General features: G+C 41.2%; 1 protein-coding gene across 5 annotated transcripts in view; it reads right to left on the minus strand.

Moving 5' to 3' along the window:
* Positions 1-1,629: 1,629 nt before the first annotated feature.
* The window catches only part of NFIA (nuclear factor I A), a 386,956-nt gene continuing 368,295 nt past the window's right edge, over positions 1,630-20,290 (minus strand). For all 5 annotated transcript variants that reach the window (XM_063613343.1, XM_055234470.2, XM_055234468.2 and 2 more), the window contains one exon: positions 1,630-9,085. In XM_063613343.1, the coding sequence (XP_063469413.1) occupies positions 9,009-9,085 (77 nt within the window). In that variant the 3' untranslated portion in view covers positions 1,630-9,008. The remainder of the gene's footprint in view (positions 9,086-20,290) is intronic.

Raw genomic sequence — 20,290 nt, forward strand, 5'->3', positions numbered from 1 at the left:
TTCTGCGCAGAATGTTCTTTCTTCCCTCTTTTGCTTGGTTAATTTCTACCTATCATACTAGTCTCATTAGGCTTTCATGGCAATGTATATCCTTTTTTAAAGAAATTTATTTTGAGACAGGGTCTCGCTCTGTCACTCAGGCTGAAGTGCAGTGGCACGATCATGGCTCACTGCAGCCTCCATCTCCCAGGTTCAAGCCATCCTCCCACCTCAGCCTCCCAAGTAGCTGGGACCACAGGTGCACACCACCATGCTCAGCCAATTTTTAAATTTTTAAATTTTTGGTAGAGATGGGGTCTCCCTGTGTTACCCAGGCTGGTCTCAAACTCTTGAGCTCACGGCATCCTCCTGCATCAATGTATATCATTTATGGCACGTATCACAACCACATGCTAACCTCTGCTGCTGTTCAAACATTATTCGAATGTTTCGTTTGTCCACTAGAATGCACACTTTATCAGCATAGATGCCCAGTCTTTACTATTTCTAGCCCCTGGCATGGTCTCTGGTACGTAGTAGGCACTCAGTAAGTATTTATTGAATAAATAATTAATAGAGTCAATATATTGCAGTGATTATAGGATGGAGGTTGGGGCCGGATTTCTTGGATTCAAATCCCCCTTTGTCAATTACACACCATATAGCCTTGGATAAATTATTTAATCTCCCTCTGCCTTGGTTTCCTCATCTATAAAAGGAGGATAAAAGCAGTACCTATCTCCCAGCGTGGCTGTGAGGTTTGAATGGACTGAGACATATCTGCTGTTATTTATGTATCATCTTGTCTCCAAGCTGTCTCATCTATATTCTGCTTCATGGGGTTGGGGCCGATATTTTTCTCGTTACCTTTCCCAGACTCCCTTGCCTGATGGCTAACATTAGGTCCAGCCCATGAGAGACACAGGCAGGAGCCTAGGAGGAGGAGGAGGAGGAGGAGGAAGAGGGCGAAGGGATTTCTTTCTGGTTTCAGTTTCTGTCCACAACGCCACCGCGGCAGAGAACAGCTGCACCTGCAGCCTCCAGCTCTTTTGGGCACGCTGGCACTAGCCACACCTCACCTCCTCAGAAGTACTAATCTTCCCCCTTCATTCTCCGCAGTGATTCTAGCACCAGCACCCCACGTCTTCTCAGAGGTCTGGACACTGGCCATGTGTTGTCCCCACCTTCATGGTGACCACCCCCCTCAGAAAAGACCCAAATATCAGCTGTGTGGTGTCCCTCCTTGAGTGCCTAGGTTATGGTAAGCCCACTTTTCCCTTCGGTTTCCCCAGCTCCAGGGGTGGTGGCTGTATCCTGCAGTTCCTAATACCTAGGCAACTTTACAGCCCCTGTTGGAAAACCCATTGAATCTTATTCCTGATTCCTGATTGGGCCCCAACCGATACAATCTATACAGCACTCAGAACAGTATCAGGCACACAGTAAACACTATGTGAGTGTCAAGTCCTGTATTTGTTCAAGCAGGTGAAAAAAATAACACTGCCCATCAGAACACAGCCAAGGATGCTATGTGCCTGACAAACCCCATGGTGCATAAAGACCATCTTCTGTGGGAACCTCCAGTCCACACCCGTGACTGTCACTCAGTCACCCAGGCATGCTGTAAAGCAAATGATGACACAGCTTCCATAGCATTAGCAATTTTTTATTTTTCCTTTTTTGTTGCATAGGAAATGCAGTACTTGCTTCCAGTAATTGTATTGTAATGTGAGAAGGTGGTAGCACTAATGGTTGAATACAAGAGTTAAACTAATCCACACCAGCTCAAAAAACCTGTGGAGATTTAGTTGAATAAGAATGGACGCCCACAGTGATTCTCAACCAATTACAAATTTTCACAGAACACAGTAAAACTAAAAGGTAACTATGAGAGTCGATACAAGTATACTAGAGGCACAGGGGGCCCGGCTCATAAAAACAGATTTCAGACCAAGTTATTAACACGGGGGGTGTTTCGTTTCATAACAGATCTCTTACCATCACTGGAAGTGTTCCATCCCCTCCCCCTACAATTTGAAATGGAAAACAGAGGTATTCCGAGTGGATAGATTTCCATGGGTGGTGGGAAAAGTCCCCAGTGAATTTTGCTCTGGTGAGAGGGCAGGGCTAAGGGTGGGGCGGGGGATCAGGGATTTGCCTTTGAGAGTCTTCCTAAAGGACCTCCTAGAACCTGATAAAGCTCCTAGTCTAGGTCTAGTTAGTATCTCAGTGGTGAGGCTACCAAATGCCTTCGCAGCGCAGAGACGATGGTCTGAGACCAGGGAGAAGGCACCCAGCCGGCAGTTCTCTCAAGCCTCCGTCCCAGCGGAGCTAGCGGCCTTATGACCTTCGGCTGCAATGTCAAAAGAAAAAAGAAAAAAAACCAAAAACCAAAGAGGCTAATTTACAGACTATTACCAAAAAATAAAAATTTAAAAAATAAGAACACAAATAAGTCAGAGGAAAAATAAAAGCTTTTTTCATTTTGTGAAGTTGAGTATAAAAACAGCAGGAAAAATGGCCCAATACGTTGGACACTATTTGTCCTTGAAACCACTGCAGAGATACAAAAGTTCACATTGTACGACCTGGTGGGTGTCTTCCACCATGAAGGTGCTCTGGTTAGATTAGAGGTAGCACTTCCACTGTATGCTCTTGTGGTTCAGACACATTTTGGGAAAGTTTATTTTTCTGAATCAAATAGGCGAATGCGCATTGTCTACATGTAAAACTCAGGATGCCAGGCACACAGATGAGGTCCCACCCCCACATACTGTCTCCCTGTTCTCATGCCCAGCTGTGGGTGGTCCCCCTTATCTTTCTAAGCATTTCTGCTATCTGCTCCCCACATGCCATCCCCCTAATCTGGGTAAGGTAACTCTTTGGGGAATAAAAGGCAGATGGGTGCTGGTTTAGGGAAAAAAATGAGATGAAATGTATTTAATTTGGGAAGCTAGTAATTTCAAATTTAGACCAAAAAAAGTATATTAAAAAAATCCCGTGTTAATAGCAAACTTCTTTTTCTTATGAATCCGGCCCAAAGTTTGTACAGAGTTTTATTTTTGAAGAAAATATTGCAACTGTGCATGAAACTAAATAGCCATGTGATTTCTTAAATTTTTTTTTCTTATTTTTCCTTTTAATATGAGGAGGTCTGGTGTGAAGACGGATCAAGCGTGGGTACCTGGCTTGAACATTGTCCATTAAGAAAATGTATCAGTCTCCGCATAGCGTCAGTCGAGGGTCAAGGAAAATGCCCCTGACTTGCAAATGTTCTCAGAGTGTCTTCGCAGCGCAGTTCTTGAAATTCAAATAGTCGTTTTGAGACAAAAATCTCGCCAGGTACTGATTTCTGAAATCAAACACCCATGCTTGTCCCCTAGGAAAAAGAAAACGAAAAACAAAAACAAAAACAAAACACGAGTAATACTGAATTTAAGTAAATGTATACCTCCAAAATACTGAAAACAGCCGAAATCAAGAAAAGACAGAATTTGCGTTCTCAGTGAAATACCTTTAAACCTAGCTGACAAGAACCAAGTCGGAAAAAAAGACTAACATAACTTTGAGTAATATTCATACAGTTCACTAAGCATTATGGAATAGCATGCATTAATATTGTACGGTTATTTTACATCACCTATACCAGAAGGTCCTGACTGACAGACAGCGAAGGCTACCGGTGTAGAAAAATCTTACTTCAGAAGAGCAATATAATACAGATTTCACAGGCACTACATTTTAATATATCAGGTATTATGCTGGTTTTCTTATAATTCTTTCTGTCCTAAAGCTGGCATTATAACAATGACCAAAAAGGCAAGGATTGAAGTAAACGGAAAGTAGATACCAAAGTTGATATAGTTTTTTTCTTCAGATAGATTAGTGCATAGTTCTCATGCAGATAAACACTGCTATGCATTTACACTGTTGGAAAGCAGAGTGAATTGAGCCCAAGTTGTCACATTTGTGTAAATCATTTTGTCAGCCTATAATAGCACCATGTAATGGATTTGCATTAAACATTAAATTGATTTCAAAATTGGTGACACAGTATTCACTACAGTTAAGTGCTATGGAATAGCTTCAATGTTACCTGCTATATATCAAAGCAATTTTCATCCCACTGCTTTTTTATTGGAAAAAATAAAAGGAAAACATACACGACGCTAATTAGACGAATGCACAGCCTTGGACGTGGAGAAGGCAGAGCGGGTTTACTGTCAAACAGTAAATACATGCATTGACTTCAAGACAGAATTGGCCTTGGAAGCCTATTTGAATGAAAGCTGAGCCGGTGGGCAGTGCAGCTTTCTGAGACTGTCTTTGGACAGATCTCGGAGGGTGGGTTGTGAGGTGCCACTGAAGCTCTCCTTACATTACTGTGGTGGTTGTGTTTTAGATTTGTTCTATGGAGGCCTGCTACCAAAAATAAAAAGAAAAGAAAGAATGAAGACAAGAAAGAAAACAGAAGCAAACAAAAAGAGAGAGAGAGAGAGAGACACCACCACCACTATGGACAAAGATATTTCCAGAGACATGATGCAAAGTACATTAAATGACATTCTTAGAATCCCTTTCCCCTAAAAAACAAAAAAAATTCACAGAAAAAAAAAGTTTTTCTTAATCCAGGTTTTGTCAATCCTTTATGCCACTGTAACTACAGGATTCAAAGCTTATGGGGCTAAGGGCCTGGAAAAAATGAAAGGCAAACTTTTGGAGATGGGTCTTGCATATTACTGTGGGCTGACTGAACACTGTGGCTCGGGGAAGTCTGGGTTCCTTCACACTTTGACTGTCAGAAAATGAAGATCACAAGCTCTGGGAGGTGTAACCTTGTTGGCCTGCCTGGAGCCCACACCTGGCGGCGGCAGGGACGCGCCTGGGGAGCGGGCTGACCATACGTAACTATCGTGCCAGGGTGTGAAGAAACAGAACATCGGTTCAAACCTCAGAGGAAAGAGAAGGCTCTCTAGGATGGAGAGCGTGGCATCACTGGGAGGGCCTCTGCCCGCGAATGATCAGAAAAGGGGCGTTCTGCTGGCAGGGACAAGGGCCAGAAGAAAACGTCTACAGAAAAATGCTAAGATTTAGTGTTCGTGCCTCTGACTTCAGTTCCCAAAGGAAAAAAAAAACAAAAAACACACACACAGAAATTTGAGGGACTCATCTTTGCCCAATCGTGTTAATGCCATTTGATGGGAAAGAAAAAATTCAAATGTGTCTCAGAGTCAAGGGCTGGGCCTTCAAATGCTGATAGCTCTCAGTCTGTCTGTCTACACACCCCAGGTAGCAAAGTCTTCCTCAAGCATCTTCACTATGCTTTTAAGCTAAAAAGCAAAAACACTGGAAACTGTTGGTGTTTCTTTTTTCCTGCTTGATCACAACTGAACTAGTTTCCTGCTGCTTTCTGGACAATGAAACATGAACAAAAATGTAACTTAGTGTATTTAATACTTAACCCCTGTTCGTTATCACCCTAGACTGCCTCCCTAATGTTTTAAAGCCTTTAAAACATTTTTTCCTGCAAATCTGTTCAGAGTTCCTTAATTTTAGCTTCATCAAACTTAATACAACAAAATACCTTCAAAAATACAGCATACCTGTAACGTCCATTTACAATGGTTTTTCAGTAGACCCATACTTCTCAAGCATAGGAATATGCTATACCATTGAGAGAAAAAAATAACTGTATTTAAATACTTACAAAAAAAAAAAAAAAAAGGAAACAGGAAAGTTTTAAACTTAAATCCAGTTCCCAAAGAGGGGGTAAAAAGAAAGAAAAGCAATTCTATGAACGCTGCCTTTATAACGAACAATCAGAAATTTCACTAGGCTAATTTGACAGAAATTTTTCCTCATTTAAACAACATTACAAAAGTCCTGCATTATAAAATAGGGTAGAATAAATCAGTGTAATCAATAAAACTATACAACAATACAAATTACATATCTTCTGAGTGGGCAGTTTATTCCCTCTCTTTGCAGTCATGACTACAACATGCTCACTAAAAACAACTAAAACTGCCCAAACTATTGCTTAGTTTGTTTTGTTTAAAAAAGGGTGCAATTTTATTGTATATACAACCAATTTACTGGTAATACCTTGGCTTATTGCAAGGTTCTGACAAAATGTTTGTCTAGGCTTTTTTCCCTTCACTGTGAAGCACTGAAAGCTGCTATTTTTTCTTTTTTTTTTCTTTTTTTCCTTTTTTTTATTTTTTAGTGCACATATGTCATAATAAAGTAATGCCCAGCTAAGTGCTATAGGGGAAGGCAAAGTATGCTGGCTGGCTATAGGAAGTGACACCATACACTGACAATCACACCATACAACAGCGCCAAACGACTATTCAACCACTTATCAGACACATATGAAAATCCAAAATGTTTTATTTTATTTTTTTTTCCTTAAATAGAGATAACCAGTAAACAATTTTCAGAACTTGGAAGTTTAAAAACGTGCATATAAAAATGGGCATCATATACTTTTTATTGAATGTGGATTGACTGCAGTCTGCTAAGAAAAATGGGGTGTGGGAGCTGAAGAAAAAGGAAGTTGTCTTTTTTTTTTTTTTAAGGCTTGCTTGTGAAAGGAACAGTTGTAAAAACAAAATTGCTTGAAGCAGGGTCAGCTTAGTGCTTCACAGTTTGACTGCTTCTCTAAGAGGAGCCCTTCCTGCGCACGTGCATTCAAAAATCACAAAAAAGTACAAAGACAAACACCTAAAACACACTGCGTCAAGTGCAGCACCGACTTTGGTCAAATAAAAAAAAAATAAAAGAAAAATTAATAATTGCTAAGCTTTTCTACATGATATAAGCAGGTATTGCATATTTTCATATATCTGGGGGAAAATAAAGGAAGACTCCAAATAAACTGTAAAATGCAGCAACATCCAAAATACTGATATTCTAAGCATCTACAGATCTCAGAATAGCACTGCCACCGACCGTACAGGACAATAAAGACTACTCCTATCTGCGGAACAACTAGCTTTCTATTTAGTTCTAGATGTTGAAACTGACGATGGCTGACATAAAAGTCACATTTACAAAAAGTGTCTCCAAATGCTTGACTAGGGAAAAACCCCTTTCAATAGAGGAGCATGTGCAACAATTCCACAAATAATCGCTATCCAGGGCAAGGCACATTGATATGGAATTTTTGTTTTCGTGCAAATTAAGGAAAAAAAACAAAACAAAACAACATTGTTTCGGGGGGAAAGATGAGGAGCAAAGTGTCTTCCCAAGAATTTCAGTTACTTGATTGTATAGGACAGTAGTAGAACCCTTCTGAAGGGCTGAAAAACATAGTTTAAAGGCAAGTGCCTAGAGTAGGGATTACAATATTGTGTCTTAATGCACTCTACTTTATCCTACATTAACTATATAAAAATTAGTTACTAACACTAGAACATGCAGAGACTTTCTCTGATCAGCAGGCTTGCCAACCAGAACGTATATATATGTATAGTATAGGAAACCTTCTTGAAGTCGCATGGGAAGCAAAGGGGTGCTTCGCTGTCTGGTAGAAAAATCACTTGCACTTTTTTTTGTTTTTGTTTCTGTGGTTTTTTGTTTTTTTTTTTTGTTTGTTTTTGTTTTTGTTTTTTTTTTTCATAAGATACAGGACATTTGGGGGTGCAAACTTTTTTTTTTTCCCTAACAAGTACCCTTGATCTGAATGGGCACCAGCATTTGTGTCAGTATTGGTTTATTATTATTATTATCAATATTATTATTTCCCATAGCCCAGTTCAGGGATGCAAAGGTCTTTAAAACTTCTGGACAATCTCTGGTACAATGAGGTGTCTGATAACTGATAAATCCTATGATGCCAGATAGGTGTAAAATTTTTTAGAATTGGCATAATCCATTATAGTGACTTCTAGCTTATAAAATTAACAGATACCATGATTTCATTTTAGTCATGTGCTTTGATAACAGAAAATAATTAATTAGCATTTAATGTAGTTAACATATTGTGGTAAAAGCACCATTAGGTTTGTTTTTTTGTTTTTTTTTTTTAATTTCCTTCAGTTTTTAAAGGGATACAAGTTTAACAATAAAAAACATAAAAAGCAAAAATAGCTCCCCTTTTTCTTGCAAGGCTGTTTTTTACCCCAATAATTTAGAGTCCTGGGGTGAAAGGACTTGAAAAACAAAAATAGAATTTTCAACAATCTCTATCTTATAAAGATATTCAGCTATCCAATGAAATTGCACTTTACTCAATTCAAAATTCGATTGTTTTCATTGATTCCTGTCAGTTTCTGTCAAAACAGACCATCTTCCCCATTTCCATGTGAATTTTTGTGTCATTGTTGAAATTGTTGAAAAAATGTTGTTGTTGTTGTTTTTAATGTAAGTGCAGCATTTCAAAACTTTTAAAAAACTGAACAGTAGTAGTAGTAGTTTGCCATTTTCGGAATTGTTCTGCAATGTGAGTGGATTCATTGTCCTTGCGGGCCATGTTATATACTTAATTGCTGACTGCTGAACCAAAACGAACTAAAAGAACAAATAAAAAAGGAATATAACTGCATTTTCTTTTTCCAATATGTTACAGAAAAACATTGCCCTTTGACTGTCCCGTAAGTTATATATTGCAGATCTCAGCTACTACAAAAGATTTAGTTCTCCATGTGCCTCCTCAATGCTCAAGGAGGATCACACCTGTGTGGGTAAATTCATGAAATACTGTGAAACAGCCAGGCTCCGTAAGGAAAGTGTGTTACAACAGGAAGTCAGTGAGCAAGGGTAGTCCTCTGCTAGCCACGTCACCTAATGCTCACGCTACCATGGAAACACTTCAACTGTTACAAAGCCCAACCATTTCCAGCACCATATGAGAAATTACAACAGTCCCTAAAGTATTTTTTTAAAAAAAAATCCCAAAAGGTTATGGCCTTTGCTGTTTGACCATAATGCTTGCTGTTTCCATGTACAAGTTGATTTGAATCGGTTTTTCTCCCCTTCCACTGACAGTGAAGTTGTAACTGCGCTGGGTTGAGGTTGCGTCCGTGTTACAGAGTTGAGAAGGGGTCAGGTGGTCTGTCTGGTGGATGGTGGGACGCTGCAACTTTTATCCCAGGTACCAGGACTGGAAGACAAAAGGAAAAATACAATTAAAAGCACAATTTGTAAAAAAGTGCTTTAGAAGTTGCCTTTTCAACCACGAAATCAGGATCTACGTTAGGGATGGGGAGGGATTTGCTGGGGAAAGTAAAGGCATGACAGACAATAATAAATCTTGTGACACTGAAACTGATCTTACTCTTCTGAAATTATAATTCATTGTCTTCGTTGGGGTTTTCCAACATTCTGAGTGTGTCTTACAGAATGAGGTATTTCTGTTCACTTGAAATACAAATAAGGGTTTCGTTATCTGATTGGGGCAGTTATAGGAGGGCAGGAAACTTGACCATCTTGTTTATCATTCAATCCTCAGTGCCTAGCCCAGTGCCTGGAATACAGAACGTTCTTAATGAAGAAGAGCTGAATGAATGGAGAATGGGTGAAGGGAGGGGTTTCATGTGGCAATGAATGGCTACACTGATGATTTTCAATATCTCCTTTCAAATGAGGTGCAGGCACTAAAGCCATGATTGTGACACTCTCCTAACAGGCCCAGATGGCCAATAGCAACACAAGAATAAGTAGAGGTAAGGTGGAAAAAGTGCTGGACCCAGTCTTCCTGGGTGATCTTGAGTAAGTCACAGTATTTTTCCTTCCTTATATATGTAAGATTTTATGAGGGAAGATGCTCCTTTCAGCCCAATATATCTAAAATAGTATTTTCAAACATGAAACCTAATAACTAAGTAGGATCAAGATTTTACTCTATGAAGTACCACATTGTCCAAAGGAAAAATGAGGCCACTGCGTACCCTTCATTCATGCTTGCATCCATGCAGCATTTATTTAGAGCCTTCTGTGTGCTTGCCGGGCCCAGTTACTGGTTACCTTTTCCTTTCGTAAATCCTTAGGTGATTAGCTTTGAGCAATTGTCTGGTCATGTATCACTTTATCTGCTGGCATTTCTTTTTCTGTTAGCTAGACAGAATGAGCAATTATGGACTAACATCAGAGTTAGTTTCTCCAGTGAAATAAAAAAGTATGTGGCTTCTGCCAACTTTTCTCTAGAGATACCCTGACAAATTCACTACATTTATCATTATTTACAGAAAAATTACCAAGGCCTAACAAGAGCCAATGCTTCTGAATTCTTTAAGGTGACGGTATCAGAAAGGGTTCTAATTGGGTTGCTTCGGGCAGGTGAAGGATCATCCCTGTGGAAGAGATTCAATTAGGTAAAGTAAGGACTCGTTTGGTCCTCAGGGATGAATGGCTAAGTGATAGCTACATGTAGTTTGGTATAAGACTTCCTAGTCACACAAGCCACCTTTGATTTCCAGAGGAGTTTAAAAAACTTAAGCCCAGACCGAAAAACTACTCATCCTGCAGACTTTTAGATGTTATTCTTTGACCACATGCTTTGAGGAACACAATAAAGCCTCTTGTGTCCTGAAAGGAAATCAGCCTGGCAAATACACATGGCCTAAATCTAGCTGGACAAAAGAAAGAAGAGGGGGAGAGAAAGGAGAGGGAAAGCGAGCCCCAAAGTGTGTTTCTAGTAGGCGTCTACCTAACAGCTGACTCTGATCCACGTTAGAGCCGCTTCCTCTCTTCTACAAAACAGGCTCAAACTTTGGGTGCGGGGAATAATGCTTACTATTTCTGTTTTCACACTTTCTAAGTCGGTTGTGAAATTCCAGACTTCTTCAATCTGACACTAAGGTAGTTCTTGAAGCAAAGGCCTGGCACCCAGTGAGTCAGCAGGGGGAGCAGTTCTCCACACCACAGTTTCTGGACGAGACCTCAGGGCACTACAAAAATCTGCAGTGCCTCTGCACTTCTCTTAAAAAGCAAAGCAAAAAAAAAAAAGTTTCTTCACACATCTTACTATTCAGTATGTGCCTTGCCGACAAGGTTACCCCAGAGCAGCTCTGTAATCCTTCACTGAAATAGGCTTTATTGATTGCTCTGGTCTATTGTTCTCTTTTCAAGTCCCCCAAGTTCAAGTTCATCCTGGTGTTACATCATGTCTGGTTGCTCTTAGCAACCAGACAGACCCAGACGTGACTATCATTAGCAAGAAACCCTCTGCTCTCCTCCCACCAACCTTCCAGTGGTTCTGACGTAGCAGGCCCACTGCAAACACATTGAAGTATTTATTCTGCCTAATTTATGACCTACACAGCAAGCAAGACCCCCACTCCAAAAACCAACACTGTTGTATATTTAATTAATCTGTCTTTCTCTGGCACTTGGGAAAGTTAGACAAAGGACTAATTATTGTGTTTCACTCGCCACACTTTTCTTTTGGGGGGTGGATATTTGCATGGGAAAGAAAACTACAAGGCCCAGCATCAGCCCCCCTCCTCTTTTTCTTTTTGCCCTATTGACATTTCATGAAATACTTTAGCTGCTTAAGGGAATTAGAAAAAAAAAATGCGATGTGAATGTTACTCCTTCTGAGTTGGTATTCAGTAACACAAATCAACTCATGACATGTTTAAATTTAAATGCTAACCACACACTCTCAGAGTTACTTTAAAGGTTAGTTTTTAATCAATAGAAGTTGCTGACTCCGGGTTTTTGAGCTGCGCGCTGCAACTCTTGGGCTTTTGTCTAACGTTAAAGCTTTCAAACTTTTTTTTTCCTTGAGATGATTTTAGCAATGATTTGCAGACACAGAAGGCTATTGTGCTCTGACCAGCAACATGTCAATAGAGGGGCTGAGCTGCCCTGTGGTGGGGTGTCAATATGACTCCTGAAGGCAGAGGTTGGGGGTCTTTAATAACCCGTGAAAAAACCTTAATTAACCCTTTCAGGCCCAAACCAAAACCTATTCTTAAACTTGTTCACTCCTATAATTTGACCATTAGTACTTACTTCAACATCACACTAATCTTCATGACAATTAACCCAGCTACTTGACCAAGGTTTTCCAGAATAGGAAGTTGGTTAGGGGAACCACACAGGGAATTTTTTTTTTTTTTTGAAGTCTCTGATTAAATCATTTATTTGCAGAGATGGCAGATAGACAGTTCTAATAATAATAATAATTCATACCTCTCCCTGAATTTTCTCCTCATCAGTTTGTAGTTAAAGACACTCATAATCCCATTGGAATGAGTGTGACAGTCACACATGTGTAAGCCAATCAATTCCTAGAAACTTCCATGAGCTGCTAGTAACACCAGATGGACAATATAATGTTTGTAAAAGCCTACTTTTCTCTTGTGATATTTTCTTATAATTTCTATTATGCAAGCAGTACAAGTTTTAGAACATTAATTGAGGAATGATTCTGCATATTTTCTTCTTGGGTCATATAGGAAAAACATAAAAGAAATCTGAGCTTATTCGATCGTTGGGGTTGAGCAGCAAATCACTGGGAAAATGTTGACACATTAAACAAAAACCATCCTCAGACGTTTAGTGACATAAGCTTAGGTTTCATATGCTTTCTGCCTCTGTACTTTATAGCCCCTTAATCTACCCTACTGTATCCAAATGGACTACAAAGGAATCTCCCTCCCTATGTGCAGTGAGTGGCATTATTATAATGCAATATAGGATGATGTTATCTTGATACATTTACATTAAGGAAGTAAACACAGAGCTTTGATCTATTTTTTCCTCAGGAACTTTCAGCTATAGTTGTTGTGGAGGTCCATAAATCCACACTCCCACCAAGGCTCCAGTTACGTAAAATTAGTTGGTAACATTCACAATGTCTAGAGTTTGGGATGTGCTGAGCGGGAGTGGGGAGGGAAGCGGGGTGACTGTCCTCTTTCAATGTTCAAGGTGAAACATCAAAAGAAATCTGCAGTCCAGGACAAGAGCTCAGCTTTCCTTTTCTCCAGTCAAATGAAGAAGTAATCTCATCAGGTTGGAAAAGTGCTGACTAAGGATTTAATAAAGTGCCTGCAGATGTGGCGTCTCTAAGGTATTCAACTCATGTAATGCAAAACAGCTCCACACTGAATGTGCTTATAAAATTTCATTTAACCATTGCAGCGCGACTTTTTTCCCCTCACAGTTCTCTAAGGAGTTTTATCACACTTGCCGCCCGTTAATTTACAGCTCCATGAAAGTTCGAATCCCATTCCGCTGGGATTCTGGAATACTCACAGTAGTCAGGTTTTATGAACCATAAACAGTATCTATCCGACTGCATCCTAAACAGGAAGCCTGAAATGGCAGAAGGTACCTCTGACGGTGCCAATCTCTTCCATTTCTTACGCCTCACAGAGAGCAATCAGAACACAGGGGCCATCTTCCAAAATGTGGTCATGGGGCTGCTGAAGTCACAGCCGATACGGGCCATGGCCTCAACCCCTGAGTTAACAGCAAATGCTCTAATGTGTGCAACACCTTTTTAAAAGGCTTTTTACATCCTCTTTTTACTAAGAGGGCAGGATGCACACTCTAGAGGAAAAAGAAAAATGTCTGAGAAACACTTTTTGTATTTTATATTTTACTTTAACCCCTAAAAGGAGCAGAGAGTGCTGGAGTGGCAGGGGCAGAGGGCAGAGTGGACTGTGATGCAGCAGAATCTGTTTTTCAGATTAAAAACTTAAACAAAAGGCCTCAAGGGCAAAGTTTAACACTGCGGAAGGAGATTGTTAATGTGGAATCCAGAACTGGGTGTGACACTTGGCTTTCTTCTGCAGGCAAGGTGGGTTATCTGAGGACATTCACACACATAAAATGGAAACATGCAAACACAGGCTAGCCTCCCTGCACCCTGCAGGCCCAGCTCCTCATCAGCCCCCAAAGAGGACTCAGCCAACCAATAAGCCAAGACTCCAGGAGCTGCTGTCGCTGTTGTGCATTCTCTCTTGGGGAGGTGCTAGCTTTGCACTACTGCTTCACACTACTCGAGTGGGTCATTTTTGGCTTCCCGCACTTGTGTGGATGGACTAAAGCCTACTGTTTAGCCCAAATGAGTTGTCCTTGGCAAATCGGCCAAAAGCCCGGTAGTCTCTTCTCCCCATCTTAATACGATGGAAATGGATGAGGCCTCTCAGTGGACTTCGAGTTTCTCACATTCGCATAAACCATTTGGGAGCATTTATTCACTCATCCAATAAGCACTAAGGGCCTTCTATGTGCTAGGTGCTATGTATGCTGGCTCTGGGGATATAATGAGTAAAATATAGTCCCTGCCCTGAAGGACTTTCTTGTCTATCAAGAAGCAGGGGCTAGATCCTAGACCCTTCATGATACCAGATAGCCTGCTTTTCCTCCCAATAGGATTTTATAAACTTCTGGCAATGAACGATGCCCAGTATCCAGTGTCCACAGGACTCAGGATTGGCGTCACTTTTTCCACTGACCAGCAGTGTGACTTCACGCAAGCCAGTCCCTGTCTGGGACCCTCAGAGTCTTGTGAGGACCAGTCTGTATTCATGAGAGGCAGCAGTGATTTACACTGGTTTCTTCTGAAAAGGGTGTCATGCTGTACACAGGTGTTAGTTACTGGTACTGCCAGCCTTGGGCTTTGATCTCTGTAATCATTTTTCTTGCCTGATTTTATTTTCTTAATTAAAGAAAGTCTGTTTTCAGTAACTCCGAACCCAGACTTGTTTATTGTACAGAAAACTATTAAAACCGTAATGGGCCGGGATTGGCCCCGGGCACTTTTGTGGCCTTATCTTTTCACCACTTGTCCTCAACACTTGTGTTGCCTTAAACTTCTTCCAGATCCCCCAAAGCCAAATGCTTTCTCCTTGCTAGGCCTGGGCACAGGCTGTCCCTCTCCTTGGCTTTGCTAATGCTTGCTAGTCTTTGGGTTCTAAGATTAGATGTCCCTTCTTCAGAGGGGTCTTTCTTGGGGCCTTTACCTTCAGTTGCTAAACTTTAATTACCTGTTTTCATCCCAGGCAAGCTGGCTATCTAAGGGATGCCAGGGTAGGCATGTAATAAATACTGTTAAATAAATAAAGGAGGGAAGGAAGAACAAGCTGTATCCGAGGTTCCCAAAGCCTGGTGTCAGTCACCCCAATGAAGACAAAGCAAGGCATCTGGATGGATGACTTCTAGCATGCTCGTGCCACATGACCATGTCTCCCCAAATGACAGACACTCTCCCTCGAGGGACACAAGTCTCCACAAGCCACTCCAGGCAGTTCCGATGGGAGAGTTGTTGCAACGGGGCCAATTGCGGCCAACTGCGTCAGTAGCATGTGCAATAGTTTTGTAACATGGACTGCTGCCTACTTACTACAAGCTCAGAGGAGTTGTCCAAACCACCAATCCCTGGAGAATGACTGTGCTGCTCCCAGCCAAGACCTCCGTTTTGGTTCAAACCTCAAGACGGGAAAACACTAATCTTTTTACCCAATAAGCCATCCAGTACCTCCAAACCTTGAGAGTGCATACACAATCCAATTATTCTGACTGTTCATCCAAAGTCTGAATCTTTCACAAGATTCCAGCTTGCCCTAGTGTCTCTCTTACCACCAAGTACATTTTTCTTTTGGGTTCCCTTTCTTTCCATTTTTCATCACGTAACCTTTTACCTCATGAAATCCAAGACTGCTGGATTAAAAACTGCACTCTGGCCCACCTGCATTAGCTCTAAGATCTTACTAGAGAGCTGCGTGCATAGCTGTAAGAGCCAGGACTCTGGGGTCCGAATGACAAAAATCCTGGCACCATTATGAACTAGTTAGATAATCTTAGGCAAGTCAGCATCACTAGGTCTCAGTTTTAGACTCCATGAAATGGAGGTAAAAACTTTATCAGTTTTTGTGGGGATTAAATGCCTGGCTAGGGGCTACTACAGAAAACCAGAAAGCCAGGGGTAGCTGGGTTCTCTCACTGTAAAAGGTTTCTGGGGCCTTAGGGTCCACGTGAGACCTAAAGTCCCCGGGAAAGCAAATCGCTCTACAAGACGGCTTTCTCTTATTTAATGATATAATTTCTTAGTTAAAAGTAGCAGCTGCGTCAATTCCATTTCCCCAGTTGCAAGAGAAAGTTCTTGAGAAAATAAAAACCTGTCTTTAACTGCGATATTAAAATCAGAGCGGCGAAACCAACAACACAAAAGGAATTGGCTCAAGTTTATGAAAGGCATTTGGGCCCTTGCCTTGCAAGGCTAAACTGCACGCCTTGGAGGTTGGGGGTGAGGAGGAAAGGGGAGGAAGGGAGGGAGTAGTCAGGCAACCAAGTGGGACAGAAACAATCCTATTTTGGTTTTTGTTAGCGAATGGCATACTACATAGATCAGAGACTTCTTATAAAATACAAACCCCCACTGTACACAAAGCACAGGAAAATGTGAGGAAAAAAGGGAAAAACTAAAAGCAGCTTAGGGTGTGTTAACGCTGCTATTCTGTCAGCTTAAAGAGTATTTTATGCTTGATCAACAGCTCTTTTTTATTGTGCTTTTCTTTCATTCATTCAAGACATCAAAGCCGGGCACCACCAGCGTACCTGCCCTTCTGGAGCCGCTTATGACGGGGTTCTAATGAAGCACGACTCTGGGAGCCGGAGACCCCCGTGGACAAGGCAGTTCAAAGGGAATATTTCAACAATGATTACATTTTGTAAATCTTTTTATGAAAGAGACAGCTTATTTCCTGCTTTTTCATGAAAAATAGATTCTATCCATTAAATTGAGCCCGCGCCACGGAAGCTGCTTGAGATCTGAGGTGCAGCGTGGAGATTAAGGGGACAATGACCCGATGAAATTGTCCAGAGTTCCTATCTATTTGGTCATGATGGCACTGCCGGATTTTCTGGGTGGAGCCCAGACAGCGCAGTGGATGGCTCTGCTGTGGAAAATGCAGTGGCGACGGGGTTTCGCGGCTTTTTCAACTCGGGCCTCATGTTTATTATCTGTTTCTTTGTATTTATTGATTCCACAAAGTCCAACAAATATCAGAAGACAGGCCATACTTTCTATCGCATAAGAGCAAGCTAAAAGATTTAAGTTACAAATTCATTAAAGGCTGTATTTTAATGCCCTGGAATGGGACAAACCCTTTTCCATATGGGAAGTTAGCCATAAAAAAGCTGGCTCCTGGTCTGAAGACACAATACAGGCTTTATGATTGGCTAATGTCTCCCCTAAAGGCAAAAAATAAAGAAGCAGCTTAGCCCTTTGTAATTTTTGATTTTCACATTAAAATAATCTTTTCCTTCACAATTTTTTTTTTTTAAATTTTTTGGCAGGGGGAGAGTTGAGGAGAGTGGGGAAGGAAGGGAATATGACTTCCTGGGGAGCTATGAAATGAAAAAATGTATGTTTTCTATACATCGGATTCCAATTTTAATTAAATGCCTGTTGTCTAACAAGTGCAGACAGTCACACTTGGGGTTGGCCCAATGGTGGCCCAGGGAGGTAACCTTTCTTGTTTAAAAAGAGAGGCGTGGGAGTGGAGGCCGGAGCTCAGCAGAGCGTGGCCACATTGTAATAATCATTCCACTCCGTGCCTTCCCGCTCTTGCTCTTCCCAAACATGACTCAGGTTGAGAGCCAATCAATCACGGAGACCTTAGTGTGGATTGTGCAGGAAGATAAAGTCCAGTAAGAGCGAAAATAACACTGAAGTAAAAAGTCCAGTTATTCCAAAAATTCTCCCAGATACATCCTGCAATAGCAGGCCAGAAGATCTGGCCTTTTGCCAGAAATGAATTCCCAAACCAACCTTTCCAGCCAAGGAGCCCTGCAGACACTGGATAGCATCTGCCACCTTTGGACTTCTTCACCCCAGCAGGCGCTTCCACGCTCAAGCCCTGCCACGGGTCTGCTCCTTACCTCTTTAATTCTCCCCTGTCCGCTGTTCCTGGTCTTTCTAGTTCCATTCTCTATCTCCTCCCACCCCTCAAGTTAGTGTCTCCCTCCCTCTCCACCTGTGTTTAATCCCTGTGCAGGAATCATGACAGACCCCTACTCTCTCCCAGGCCATGCAGACCAACTGTCCCTGAGGATTAAGAGGAAGCGAAGAAGGCCTTGAGCTGCAAACCACAACCCCTGGAAGGCTTCTGTTGTGAGCCAAAGAAACAAGACATACAGGCAGCATTTGGAGAGAATGCAAAGGAAACTGTGGCATCTTCGTTTTCAGATTCATGAGAAAAGACAGTGAGAGTACAGTGAGATGTCACTGAGCACTGGACTTTGGGTCTGGTGGCCTGGTTCAAGTCCCAGTTCAGTCACTGGCTTGCTGAGGGGCCTGAACTTCACCAGACCTCTCTAAGGATACTACAAGATCCTGTTGCTATGCCTTTCTTTACCTTCTGGGAACACCTGCTTTTAGATATCATTGGTGCCAGGAATCATTTTTTTTTTTTAAACGTTCACAGGGTAGATGGGATATTGGGAGAGGTAAAACTTTCCTATCTTTCACTGAGGTCAGAATGAGCTTGGCTATGGAAAAAGTCAGATCATGGAGTCAGAGATCTAAATCTTAGTTTGTAGGGAGTCAGGGGTCCAACTTTAACTTTTCTGCAAAACAGGCCTCAGGATACTAGTTATCACAGCATTTGAGGGAAATAATAAAGTTAAAAACACAAAACGACTTTCAGACACTGGCCTAAAATGTAAGGAGCATAATTACGTGAGGCACAGATATAATCTAGATGGGAGGTGTGTGTGTGTCAGGGTTTCATCTGAACCAACAACTCTGGATAAATACCGAACAATTTCCCTGTGCGCGGTCATAGCTCTGTGTTATCCTAAAAGCCCAAACCCGGAACCAGTGAACAATACTTTTCTCCTCCTTCTGAGGATGTGGTAGGATTTAGGGTTTTATGGCAACAAAACTTGTCTTTGTTAAGACGTGACTTGCAAAACAAACCCACATGGGAGAGTTTGCAGTTTCAAATGACTGTATTTTTTTTTTTTAATGCTGAAACAGCAAATGCTTTTTATGTTCAGATTTATTTCCTTCTAAATTTGTAGATTAAATTTACAACTAAGCAATATTCATTGCTACAAACAATTAGCTTCCTCCCAAATATTTCCAGGGGATATGAGGGGGAGGCTTCTTGATGGGGCTGCGGTTGGGATTTGTGCAAGGTGAAGATCCTATAGCATTGACAGTCTCCGTGAAGGGCCTTACCAACAACCTGGACATGTACATAGCATACGTGATTGGCAGAGCTACTTGGCTTCCCTGTCAGGGATCTATGCTTCTTGGAGAGAGGTAATATCATTCTAACACAGACAATTTAATTTATTTTTTACCTTTTTAGTAGTGACTTCTGAGATGGAGATCTCGCAAGCAAAGATTATTGAAGACTGACTCAATGTGTTTTATAAAATTGAGCATGCGTACAAAATCATTCTCACTTTGTTTTCGGATAAATTCCACTTGGTAGTGCTCTGCCAGCAACTGAGATTTGGGAACAAACTCTGACTACACACACACAGTGCTAGTTTGAAATGGTCCCACACCGCTACTGTCACTTTATTATCCATTAACAAAATCAATTACAGATGGCATGACTGTTATCTGTGGACAGGCTCTTTAAATACCCTCTTGTTAAATCACCATATGGATAGGAAATTCTATTGTTTATTTTGCAAGAATGGTGGTAAGTGCAAATGGTATATATACATATACACTTCCATTCTGACTCTGCAATCCCAAAAATCTTGCAGACGTGCCAATTTGTGCTATTCTAGAAGACAGTTCAATTAAGAAACACTTTAAGATATTTTCCTTCTTTTAAAGGAGTAAAATGTCTTAGCTAAAATATGACTTCCTGTTCTACTGCATCAACCTTTCTGTATTGTTCTCAAGGAACACGTTTACAACTTCAAGTTCAGGTTTAAACTAAATAAAACACTCCTCAGGAGTTTATAACGGAGCCTCATCTACATGTGCTCCCTCTGAACTCTGCCGGCCTCTGTATGTTAGTTTCCAAGGCTTGGTGAAGGAATGTTTTGCAGTTGGAATCTGGACTGCTTTCTCAGACATTTCAGACTCAGAGGCTACGCGGCACCAAGTTCTCGTTAGTATTAAAAATTTCCTCAGGTCTACTCCAGAGGCAAAGAAAGACAGAGAGAAAGGCAGGGCAGGGGCCAGGAGAACTGCAGCTTCTTAATTTTCCCTAAAAGACATTCTAGTTAACATTGTAGTTGAAAATGGCTTCTAGATGTACATTCTAGAATCTCACGGCCATGACTTAAAATTTCTGTGCAACGATTTTCAGCTTTCTGTGGAAATGGTCAATGCACGCTGATTCTCTTCAAATATGAAAGCTAGGGTTTGCTTAAATTGTTT

This window comes from Symphalangus syndactylus, chromosome 19 (genome assembly GCF_028878055.3).
Source record: "Symphalangus syndactylus isolate Jambi chromosome 19, NHGRI_mSymSyn1-v2.1_pri, whole genome shotgun sequence".
NCBI lineage: Eukaryota > Metazoa > Chordata > Mammalia > Primates > Hylobatidae > Symphalangus > Symphalangus syndactylus.